Below are 12,770 nucleotides of genomic sequence, written 5' to 3' on the forward strand. Positions count from 1 at the left end.
CTGCTCTCGGGAACAAGGACAAAGTACAATGGAAAAAAGCTTTGTGACTGGTCTGCCTTCCGTTCCGTACTTCAACATCTAAAGCCAGTGTCAACTAACACCTGATAATTACATAAAATAAATAAAAAGGCTGCTGGTGGTCCACAGCTGTGGAAACCTATATTTGCTTCTCTCTCGCTAACATTTCACTCGCTCAACAAAGCATAGCTAGTATGCCCAGAGTGGGGGCTGGCTTGCTTCCTTGACTACCAGAGGGGCTTCTGAGTAGCACAATAATTTGTAATTTGTATTGGCTGTACATTTTGTACAAGCCAGCCTGACACAGATGCTAATTCCTGGACATGGCAACCCTAATGTATTAAGTTATGATGAAACTGCACTTTAGAGCACAAGCTATTTTTATGTTACTGTTGGGATTTGCAGTCCTGGCATGTGATGAATGTCACGGACATGCTTGTTTGAATCATGATTTTGTTCTTTTTGGAAGGTGTTATAAAGAAAGTAGAACCATAATTGAAATGTATCCCTAGGGGTAGTATTACATTTTGTGATACTGTCTAGATTCATTGTTTTGTGTGGACACTGATGAAAATGTTTTCCAGTGGATTTGTCATATATTAATCTCTTAGTACAATAATTGTATATATGCTTTTTATGTCTTTGTTAATGGTTAAAAATATGCAATAACAATAGTGATAACAACAGTGTTCCCCACGTTTGAATTAATAATTGAACCATTAATTAAAAAAAAAAAAAACGCCATAGATGTTTAATACAACATAACATATTTTCATCAAACAATTTAACATCAAGAAAATTGTGTTGATTAAAAAAAATAATAATAATCTGCATATTACCTTTATTGCACAGAACAATTAATTATTATTATTATCATTATTTTTAAATAAAAGAAGTTCTTAGTTTCGGACAACTTCATTGTAATCCTGGGTTAACATAACAAAGAAAGTTTCCAATTCCTTCATTTTTGCAGGTCTAGTAGGAGCCGCTTCCCACATGAACCAGAGTAAAGTACACATGTGACAAAGTGAGCCTTTGGTATACCTAACTATGGCAACTAGCTGTTTAATGGCTTTTATGCTTCAGCCACCTTAGGCCAAAAATGCTAACAGCCTTCCATGACCCCCTGCCCATATTATATTGGCTCACTGTGGGTGTGTTCTTTATTCCAGTTGGTACATAAACATCACTTTAAAACACTTTAGATTTTTGCAACCTTATTTTCAGAAACAAATAATAATAATATGGACACGACTCAAATTCTAGTTAATGTAAGATTTTCTTTTCATGGATGGGGGTCAAACAGAAATAGTATACATGTTTTGTTAAGACATTTTTATTCTGTCACACTTTTTGGAAAATATTCCTGTTCAAAAGGAAGTATTAATCTGATACAGCTCCGTGGGTAAGTGAACACATGACCTTTTGTTGAACAGAGCTTAAAATAAAGACTCCAGCTCTCCCTTGTTCTTGCAAACTGACTACTGGTCACTGTATTAGAGGTATTGCTGGTCACTCTAGTGTAATATGAAATATTGGGCTCTGCTCACCAAAACTTGAATACTGTAACTGTTTTAAGGAATGTTTTGTGAACAAGCTCATTTGATTAATTAAATCAAGCTTGTAGTTAATGAAAGAGTCTTCGACTGTTATAGCGATGGAAGTTTTTCTTTTTTTTTAAATATATTCAAAGCACTATGAAATAAGAGAATGTTTAAAAGCAGTCCTTAAAACATTACATAAAACAGTTATGTGTATAGGTCTCATTCGTGTTCTAGAAATCAGGATTGCTGGTTCTTGGATGGGGATGATGTTTGAAACTGGTTAAGGTTGTCAACTAGTTGAGCCATACCTGTGATTAATTAATCCCTCTGGACTATGGACTTCTTAGTACGCATTCCAAAAAACAGAACTGTTCTTTTTATGATCATTAACAATAGTGTTGAAAGGGGGAGATATTTATATAATGTATATAATATATATTTTTACAGTGATGACACTTGATCCCCGCCTTTGTTGGAGCCCACTACATCTTTGTGAAATCACTACTACTGCACAGTACTGTTTCTGTCAATGAGAATATAGGTGAAAAGATATTCCTTTGCTAAAAACAAATGTTCACGTAGAAAAGACTCTTAACTTTCAAGAATGAAGCTATGTATTCACCAACCCCTATTCAAGGATACTACATAGTTATCATTTCCATAAAACAAATGATTTTTTTTAGTTAAAAAATAAAGGCATAAAGACTCTGCAGGGAGAGAACTGCCTCTCGCATTCCAGCTAATAATAGGAAACTTTAAAATGGTTAATTTAATTATTCTTTAATTAACTTTTTTTCCATAAAAATCCACTGAATTCAGTACACAAAGTTCGGTTTCAAAGAAGTGGTCCATGTTGGCCTATCTGTAATAAGTCTTGATTAAACATCCAGGGAGGAGTGAACGAACAAAAAAAAACAAAAAAAAAACAACATCAAACATCGCCATCCCAGCTTCGAGCTTGTTGAGAATAACATCCTGGGAGTTGGGATGTCGGGGAGCAGTTGCTTTCCATTTTTCTATTCCTTCCTTCCATGCCTTTGGCATATCATATCATCTTCATATTGAACTTGCGAGGAGCATCGGCTGTGCTGCTGCTTATGCCAGCGTCAGACTTGCGGGGCACATACTCAATTTCAATGTTGTTCTTGGTGTTGCCCTTGCCCCTACTCCACAGGAAGAGGAGGACCAGACAGAATAACACCACCCCAAGGAAGGAAATGAAGCCCATGGTGGTTGCAATTATCAGTGTCTTGATGTCGAATGGGAAGGGAACAGTGGCTCGTGTCCCATTGGAGCCATTCTCATTGGGCTGGTTAGAGATAAAGGCCAGGGTCTTGTTGGGCTGGTGGGGCCAATCTGGAGAGTAACTGTGGACATGTAAATGGGCAACCACAGTGTCATTGCCTCCTGCATTGCTAGCAATACAAGCATAGGTGCCATTGTCCTGTATCTGGGCATAACGCACCTCCAGTGTGCCATCGGGGAACACTGTCAGACGCCCGTTGGTCTTTGCTGAGATTAGGTGCTTGCGAGGGGACACCCACCTTATCACAGGTGCTGGATCCCCATCTGCCCGGCACACAAAGTGAACAGTGTGACCCTCGTCCACAAACACCTGCTGGGGCTTCCGTTCCCGGATTCTGGATTTACGGCAGGTGAAATAATTGGGCAGGAGTATGTCTGGAAAGTCCTTAAATTCTTTGCCCTGGACAAACTCTGGTGCATAGCAGGTAGGCTGCTGCCGGTTGAAATTGAGCCTCCAGCGGCGACGGAAGACCCAAAGTAGACGGCAATCACAAGCCAGAGGATTGTTATCCAAGATAAGAGTCTCCAAGTTGCCCACTGAGTGGAAGGCAGACTCCTCCAGTGTGGACAAATAATTGCCTGAGACATTGAGAATACGTAGGTAGTTCAGTCCCTTGAAGGAATAAGGCTCTATAGTGGCCAGTTGACCACCCACTAAGTGAAACTCCTGGAGCCTAAGCAATTCATGGAGCATGTCTCCTTCCACTGTGTGGATTGGGTTAAAGGATAAATTCAGGAAGCGCAGGTAGACCAAGTGGCGGATAGCCACATAAGGAATTGTGGTAAGGTTACAATGGGTAATGGTGAGGGAGGTCAAGTTGAGGCCATACAGGCAGTTGGAGGTCATGGTGTCCAGGAACGGCCAGTGGGAGATTTCGAGGACCTTGAGCCTGTATAGCCGCTTGAAGGAATAGTCCCTGACCACGTTAATATTGAGATGCCTCAGCCGGAGCACGATCAGGCCATGGAGGTGGGAGAGTGCTTCCGTGGGGATAGAGGTCAAATTGCACTTCTCCAGGGACAACTGCTCCAGGCTGGTCAGGCCACTGAAGGCTCGGTGGGAGATGAACACTAGGTCATTGTCCCCCACCTCCAGAGACTTAAGATTGTAAAGGTCCTGGAACATATAGTCCAGCAGTATGACAATTTTGTTCTCGCTGATGTCCAGTTGGGTGAGGTTGCTCAGCCCTGTGAAAACCCCCAGTTGAATGAGCTTCAGCTTGTTGCTGCGCAGCCCTAATGTGCTCAAGCCGTAGAGATTGTTGAAGGCCCCAGGCTCGATGGTGGAGATGATGTTCTCGTTGAGCTCCAGTTCTTCCAGGTGGGGGAAGGGTGCAAACTCGTCTGGGTTAATGGTCTTGATCCGATTTTTGCTGAGGTCCAGAAGGCGTGTCTCAGTTGGGATACCCTCAGGTATGGTCATCAGCCGTTTGCGGTGGCACAGCACCGATCGCTCCTGGGCATTGCAGTCACAGCGAGCTGGGCAGCCTGTGGCTGAGCCTGACAGTACAGTACCCAGCATTAGCAGCAGAATGGGCTGCCAGCAAGCCACCAGGGAGCTGTGCACGCTAGCCTCCCCGGCCACCATCCTACCTGTTACCTGCAGAGACACAACAAAGGGAAAAGTGTGAGTTAGCAATGACAGCACATGATCCTAAATGCCTTATGAACATTAAATTACACCCTTTAACTTGGCAGCCTTCATAAGCATGTTCCTTTATAGCTACAAAAAATACATTCAAATATACAGTACACCTAGGAAGTGCTGTTCTTTGAATACCAAGAAGAATAGTGTTTTGAGAATCGGAATGGTAAGATTGAGATAAATAATGTTTGATTAGAACATAAGAAAATGTACGAGCAAGGTGAGGACTTCCAGCCCATCTAAGCTCTTCTGGTTTCTTTTATGTACAAATCTAAACAATAAGGACAAAGTATGTTTTTATAATGGATAATTGTTTTGAATTTTATTAATTAAGTGAACAGTAGAAGACTTAAATACAGTGCACTTCGTTTATAAGAATCCCATCCGTCCCGGATGACTTGATTCGTATAAGCAGTTGATTCTTAAAAGCGGACTGATATGATTACAATTCGCAAAATTGTGCCTCCGCGCATCAGCAGTTTAAATACAGTATACAAATGTCAATGGTGCTCAATCACTGAGGACAATACATCAACACAATCAAAACGAGTCATCATGGATAAGCAGCTTGTTATATGATCATGGTTATGTTTACTCAAGGCTGCAGAATCCTATTTTACTACAATATAGAAGTGATCATCTCGTGAGGGTGCCTAGTTTAACTGTAGGGCATTGTTACGTAAATGGCCTTTGAATCAAAATGACTTTACAGTACAGTATTTTATTGTCAGAACTAGCACTGAATTTAAGCATCTGTGGATTGTTTTTTTCTGATGCGATGAAAATCTCAGTTTTTCATTAAGCATAGATGCAAAGCTCCACAATTCCCCATCCCCTCCTCACCGCGACGCTACGCAATGCACATGCATATCACACAATACCAGTGCTGTACTCCGTATGCATTCAGTGAATGCGTAGTCACTTTAATTAAAACAAATTTTCACTAACAGAGAACAAAAAAAATAAACCCCTGCCATGTCAACTCATTGAATGACTTTTTTCTACTGGGAGTCACTGCAGACCAGGGATTATACTGTATAAACACTATAAATATGCCTAATCATGCAAGATGAGTTCAAATTAAAAAACAAGCTTTATTGGTTGTACATATCATTACACTTGATACAGTATCGTATCTTGTAGTCAGTTTGCCCTGAAATGATTCTTACAAGCGGATTGCTTGATTTTTATAAGTTGAGTATTTTAGCATGGTTATTATAGGAATGATTTTGTCCCAGTGGTTTTGATCACTATATGCAGTCGATTCTATCATGTTATATATCTAAATACATAATCTACTGTATGGATCCATTTAATACATTCTATTTTGCTATTTTACTATTATGTTTTATGCTGAGACTTATAAATAGATTTCTTTATGCAAGTCAAGGTAGTTATAATAGTAGAAAACACTAGTGGAGGCTTTGAGTAAACTATTGATGCTCATAATAAATAATAAAAGACTTTTGCACAGTTGTGTGTGTGTGTGTGTGTGTGTGTATGTATGTATGTGTGTGTGTGTGTGTGTGTATATATATATATATATATATATATATATATATATATATATATATATATATATATATATAAATACACACACACAGTACTGTGCAAATGTTTTAGTCAGGCGTGAAAAAATGCTGTAAAGTAAGAATGCTTTCAAAAATAGACATGCTAATAGATTACATTTATCAATTAACTAAATGCAATGTGAGTGAACAGAAGAACAATCTAAATCAAATCCATATTTAGTGTGACCACCCTTTACCTTCAAAACAGCATCAATTCTTCTAGGTACACTTGCACAAAGTCAGGGATTTTGTAGGCATATAGTCAGGTGTATGATTAAACAATTATACTAAACATGTGCTAATAATCATCAATTCAATATGTAGGTTGAAACACAATCATTAACTTAAACAGAAACAGCTATGTAGGAGGAATAAATTTGGGTGAGGAACAGCCAAACTCAGCTAACAAGGTGAGATTGCTGAAGACAGTTTACTGTCAAAAGTCATACACCATGGCAAGCCTAAGCATAGCAACAAGACACAAGGTAATTATACTGCATTAGCAAGGTCTCTCCCAGGCAGAAATTTCAAGGCAGGCAGATGTGCTGTCCAAGCTCTTTTGAAGAAGCACAAAGAAACGGGCAACCTTGAGGACAGTAGATGCAGTGGTCGGCCAAGGAAACTTACTGCAGCAGATGAAAGGCACATCACGCTTACTTCCCTTCGCAATCAGAAGATGTCCAGCAGTGCCATCAGCTCAGAATTGGCAGAAAACAGTGGGTCCCTGGTACACCCATCTACTGTCTGGAGAAGTCTGGTCAGAAGTGGCCTTCATGGAAAACTTGCGGCCAAAAAGCCATTCCTCCGACGTGGAAACAAGGCCAAGCGACTCAATTATGCACGAAAACACAGGAACTGGGGTGCAGAAAAATGGCAGCAGGTACAGGTAGATACTTATCCATCATGCAATACCATCAGGGAGGCATCTGATTGGCCCCAAATTTATTCTGCAGCATGACAACGACCCCAAACATACAGCGAAAGTCATTAAGAACTATCTTCAGCGTAAAGAAGAACAAAGAGTCCTGGAAGTGATGGTATGGCCCCCAGAGCCCTAATCTCAACATCATCGAGTCTCTCTGGGATTACATGAAGAGAGAGAAGCAACTGAGGCTGCCGAAATCCACAGAAGAACTGTGGTTAGTTCTCCAAGATGTTTGGGCCAACCTACCTGCCGAGTTCCTTCAAAAACTGTGTGCAAGTGTACCTAGAAGAATTGATGCTGTTTTGACGGCAAAGGGTGGTCACACCTTTTGCACAGTACTGTATATATATATATATATATATATATATATATATATATATATATACACACACACACACACACACACACACACACACACACACACACACACACAAACCTGATTTACTTTTAATATACAGTAAATACGTCTGAATAACCAGCATTTTACCAGAGTGTAAAATTGAAGATGATAACAGGTAGGCTAATAAGTACATCTTTAAAAAAGGAATGAATGTGACTACATACTGTATATATCATTAAATACTTGTGTGATGATAACAGCAGCACTGGAACAACTCATTAAGAGATATGTATAAGAGGAGGACACTGGTGACTAAATGTAGAAAATGTGGCAAGAATCCAACAAGTGTTAATGATGAAAACAGCAGCCCAAAGCTACTTGAGAATGCAGACATAATACAAAAAAGATTTAAAAATGACAGCTTCCATTGTTATGCACAGTAAATCATCTCTCTGACCTGTAACAGCTGAACTGTTCTGCTATATATATAACACACAGTTATGGCTCTGTTATAATCTTCTAACAGTGTTGAAGCTCAGCTACTGTCCTTCCCTAGACACCCTCATTTTACTTTCATATTGAATTCTATCTTCAAAAAAGTGTGATATTAAAATGTCCAAGTTGCTAGTGTTCACATGCAAGATTCCAAGAGCGGCCTAATTTGGATTTTTAACTGAAAGGTCGGCTCCTTTTTATAGGCTGATCCTGTTAAAACATAAGAAATCAAGTCTGTATCCCCTCAGTTTTCAACTTTCTCCGCAGCAAGGGTAATCCTTCTTTATTCTGGCCTGAGCAGATTCAGTTTCGTCAACCTATCAACATAACTCTTACCCTTAAAGCCTAGGATTAGTCTGGTTGCTCCTGACTGGACTTTCTACAACAAACTGTACGCTGTGTTGCAAGCATGATTTCACCTCTGCATTAAACATACATCATATCTTCGGTCTCACCACTGCATTAAACAAAGATTGCATCCTTTCCAAGTTGATTTATTAGGGAATATGTTAAATAAATAAATAAATGCTGTGATCTGGACAACATGGGATACTGCAAGGGCAAAGCAATGTGACAACTAGTGATGAACCTAATGATCTTTGCGAACCCAGTCAGACGAACCAGCGTATCAGAGAAAAGAACCTCAACTGACACAAGCCTGGAGTTAAATGGCCAAGAGCTTGTGAGAAAACTGTGTGGGACACAGTAAACATGGATATCTGTTTTAATTTGGAAAGGTTAAATGGAACAGTTGAAAAGAAGCTGGATAAATTTGGGGACATCATCTACGCATATGGTTTGGAATTGAAAAAAGGAAGGAAAAAGTACAAACTATTCCTGGAAAGTCTAGATGGCAGCAGAAGATTGAACGCTTAGTTAGAGAAAGGAGACAGTTGAGGAAGCAATGGAGAAAAGCAGAACAAAGTCAGAAGGAGGGACTCCATCTGTTACAAAGGGTCATAAAAGTTAAGCTTGCAACATTGCGCAGTGCTGAGCGCCTACGGAAACGCTGCCAAACGAAAGAGCGTGAGAGAACTAACTTTTATAAAGATCCATTCAAATTTTTAAACAAGATATTCACCAGTGAGAAAAATGGCACACTAAAATCATCTAAGTTTGAGCTGGAAATATATTTGGAGGAAACACATACAGATTCAGAAAGGCAGGAGCCTATGTCAATTCCTTCTGACATCCCACCTATCAATCCACCCGAATATCAAATGGAGGACTGTGCACCTAAGTAGAAAGAAGTAGAGCAAGCTGTGAAAAAAGCAAGGGCATCATCATCTTCAGGGCCTAATGGAGTTCCATACAGTGTGTGCAAGAGTGCTTTTGGGGTTCTACGAATCCTGTGGGAATTGATGAACGTGGCATGGAAAAAACAGGTTGTACCAAGAGCATGGCGTCGAGCAGGTGGAGTCTTTATACCAAAAGAAAAGGATTCTACAAGCATCGTCAGTTTCATTCTATTTCCCTATTAAACACAGAAGGCAAGATTTTCTTCAGCATTACTGCGCAGAGATTGTCAACCTACCTATTAAAGAACTGCTTCATTGACACTTTGGTACAAAAAGCAAGCATTCCAGGTTCCCCAGGATGCTTAGAACACATCAGCGTAATCTGGCAAAAAATTAAATCCACAAAAAAGGAGAGGAAGGAGCTCCTTGTGACATTCCTGGATTTGGCTAATGCATATGGTTCAGTGCTACATGAACTTCTTTGGGCAACATTTGATTTTTTCAGAGTACAGATGACAATATAAAATGTAATTTAGTACTTTGGAGATTTGCAATTTAGTTTTTCAACTTCAGAATTCAGCACTACATGGCAATGCCTAGACGTTGGAATAATGGCAGGATGTACCATTTCTCCACTAGCTTTTACCACGGCAATGGAAGTAATTATAAGGGAACCAAAATGGGTAGTGGGAGGAGAGCGCTTGGTTTCTGGAATGCGACTACCACCAATTCGAGTATACATGGATGACATGACAACAATGACTACAACCGTAGCCTGCACTAATTGGTTATTGGGCAAATTAACCAATAACATTAAATGGGCACGATCGCAATTCAAGCCCACTAAATCAAGGAGCATCTCTATAATTAAAGGCAAAGTAGTAGATAAAAGGTTCTACATCAATGGTGAGGCAATACCAACAGTGTCTGAGAAGCCAGTGAAAAGTCTAGGGAGATGATAAGATGGGGATCTAAAGGACACAGTTCGTATGGGAGAAGTTAAACAGCAAGCAGTGGAAGGGTTGAAGAACATAAACAGCAGCGCTTTACCAGGCAAACAGAAACTCTGGTGCTTTCGATTTGGTCTACTGCCAAGACTGCTGTGGCCACTGACTGTGTACGAGGTTTCCTTGACAACAATTGAGAAGCTGGAAGCTTTAATCAGTTCATACATCAGGAAATGGTTGGGAGTTCCGCGCTGCCTCAGCAGAGTGGGACTTTATGGTAAAAGAATACTGCAGCTACCAATCTCTGCTCTAACCGAGTTGTTGAAGTGCGCCAAAGTGACTGGAAATGACATTAGTAGATTCACGCGACAAATGCGTAAGGGAGGCAGCACCTGTGTTAAAAACTGGAAGAAAATGGACGGTAAAGAAAGCTGTGGAAGATGCTAAGGCTGCCCTTCGAATCTGAGATATTATGGGGCAAGTTCAGCATGGAAAAGGAGGTTTTGGTCTCAGTTCAGCTCCCCCTACATGGCACAAGGCAACTCCCATCACCTCAGAACCTAAACCTATGGGTGGGTGAGGATCCCTCATGTCCTTTGTGTTCATCACCTGCAACATTAAGGCACATTTTGACAGGATGTAAGGTGGATCTTAGAAAAGGACGGTTTATTGGCGCCATGACCAGGTGCTGCGATGGTTGGCCTTAGCAATGGAAGTTAAGCGTAACCTGACCAATAAGATGCCACCAGTTCCATCAAAGCATTACACACGAAAGACAATATTCATCCATCCAGGAGAGCAACCACCAAGAAAAGGTGTTAAAACCAAGCCTCACGCAGGATAACTGGAAGCTGCTAGAGACTGGAAGATGCCGGCAGATGTTGGTCAACGGCTTATTTTATCACCTGCAATTGCCACCACTAAACTTCGACCAGACATTGTCTTGTGGTCTGGATCAGCATGCCTTGTTCATCTGGTAGAGTTAACAGTGCCATGGGAAGATGCTGTGGATGAGGCATATGAGGCATATGAGAGGAAGAAACTTTGATATGCTCAACTAGCTGCTGAAGCGGAACAGCGAGAGTCCATGTTTACCCAGTGGAGGTGGGTTGTTGAGGATTTGTGGCACACTCTACAACCTGGTTTCTCAGAGACGTCGGGTTCAGTGGCCAAGAGTTGCATCGCACAGTGAAGAACTTATCTGAAGCAGCAGAAAGGAGCAGCAACTGGCTGTGGTTGAGACGGAAAGATTTGGAATGGGGATCTCAAATACAATAGAAAGAAAGCAACGCTGATGTACAGGTAAGTAAGCTGGGCTGAGCTGAGTGGGGGATGGAGGGGGGTGATGCTGGGACACCAGAATCAATGTTGAGCCCTCTTGAGGTGTCGTGGGCTAGTCAACGAAACACAGAGGATGGAAGGTGCCCACTTGAAGACCCCAGAGATGTATCCTACTTAGCTCAATCCAGACGGTTGTCATGCTAATGCGCAGGGGAGACCACAATGGGTTGATCCCCAGAGCCAGCATCGCAGCCGTGTGTGTGCTGATGCGCTGGGGAGGTAAAATTAGCTGATCCCTGGAGCTAGCATTACACTTCAGCAATCAACACCAGACAGAAGGATATCTACATCTTCAGATGGAAAACAACGCAAATGGATGGAGAGGCGGATGGATCACATTAGTTTACTGCAAAGCTACGTCTTAGTTGGTGCTTATCTTGGCGAGAGCCGAGTTCAAATCAGCATGAAGTTCAACATCTACTCTCATGTGATGGAAATCATGTCTTACCACTGCATTAATATGGCAAGCCAAATTTGAGATATCTCTAAATGTATTTTAGATATTTTAAAATGATTTTGTGATATATTTAAAAATTTGAGATATCTCTAAATGATAATTTGGCTTACCATGCATTAAACATGCACCATATCCTCGGTCTCACCACAGCATTAAACATGCATTATATCCTTGGTCTCACCACTGCTTTAAACAAACTAATAGCCTCATCTGCCTTGTAATCATCACACTGCCTGGTTGTTTTGCTAAAAGCAACAAGGCTACTTCAAGGCCAAGGTCTTCCTCATGGTCAGCCTGTTCCAGTTCTCTATCTGAATCCTGAATTTATGTGATTGACCTGTAACTCATTGCATTTATTAAGATCCAAATGTATTTAATATCTTTCATGCCCTTATCAAGGTCATTGGTAAAGACCAGAAACAGCAGCGGTCCTAGCACCATTCCCTATGGAGTACATTGTCACTGTTATTCTAACTTGAATGTTGTATATGTGGCATGTTTTGGTCAGACTTGGCTCATACATGGCAATGGCACGACTCCAGGCAAGTCATGTAAATAACAGAATATAACCATGTAGTTATACTGTTAATCTTGAACTGCATTTCATAACACACACATCAAATATGCATGGATGTTTCTAACATCCTAACTGCATTTCAGATTAATTCAGTAAAATAATACCCTAATTCAATTTGAATTGCTGACACTTGTACAGATACCATATCAGTCATGACTAAATCTATGAACATTTTTTTTTTCCATCACTCAAAGTGACACCATATTAAATATTACAGAATAATATTTTGCACTAATTATGTAACCTGTTTAAACTAATATGACATTGTGGAATATATCCTACAATTTAATATTGGATTAAAACAAAAATATAAAATGGCTGAAGTCTGCTAGAAACACCATGAATCTTCATGACAGTGCCTAACTAT

At 40.5% G+C, this 12,770-nt stretch overlaps 1 protein-coding gene across 1 annotated transcript in view; it reads right to left on the reverse strand.

Annotated features, from left to right (window-relative positions):
* Positions 1 to 777: 777 nt before the first annotated feature.
* LOC121294315 (leucine-rich repeat and immunoglobulin-like domain-containing nogo receptor-interacting protein 1) overlaps positions 778 to 12,770 on the reverse strand; it is a 28,770-nt gene continuing 16,777 nt past the window's right edge. Inside the window, exon 2 of the mRNA XM_041217910.1 lies at positions 778 to 4,467. Coding sequence (XP_041073844.1) covers positions 2,608 to 4,455 — 1,848 coding nt within the window. The 5' untranslated portion in view covers positions 4,456 to 4,467 and the 3' untranslated portion in view covers positions 778 to 2,607. The remainder of the gene's footprint in view (positions 4,468 to 12,770) is intronic.

Source organism: Polyodon spathula, chromosome 19 (assembly GCF_017654505.1).
Source record: "Polyodon spathula isolate WHYD16114869_AA chromosome 19, ASM1765450v1, whole genome shotgun sequence".
Taxonomy (NCBI): Eukaryota; Metazoa; Chordata; class Actinopteri; order Acipenseriformes; family Polyodontidae; genus Polyodon; species Polyodon spathula.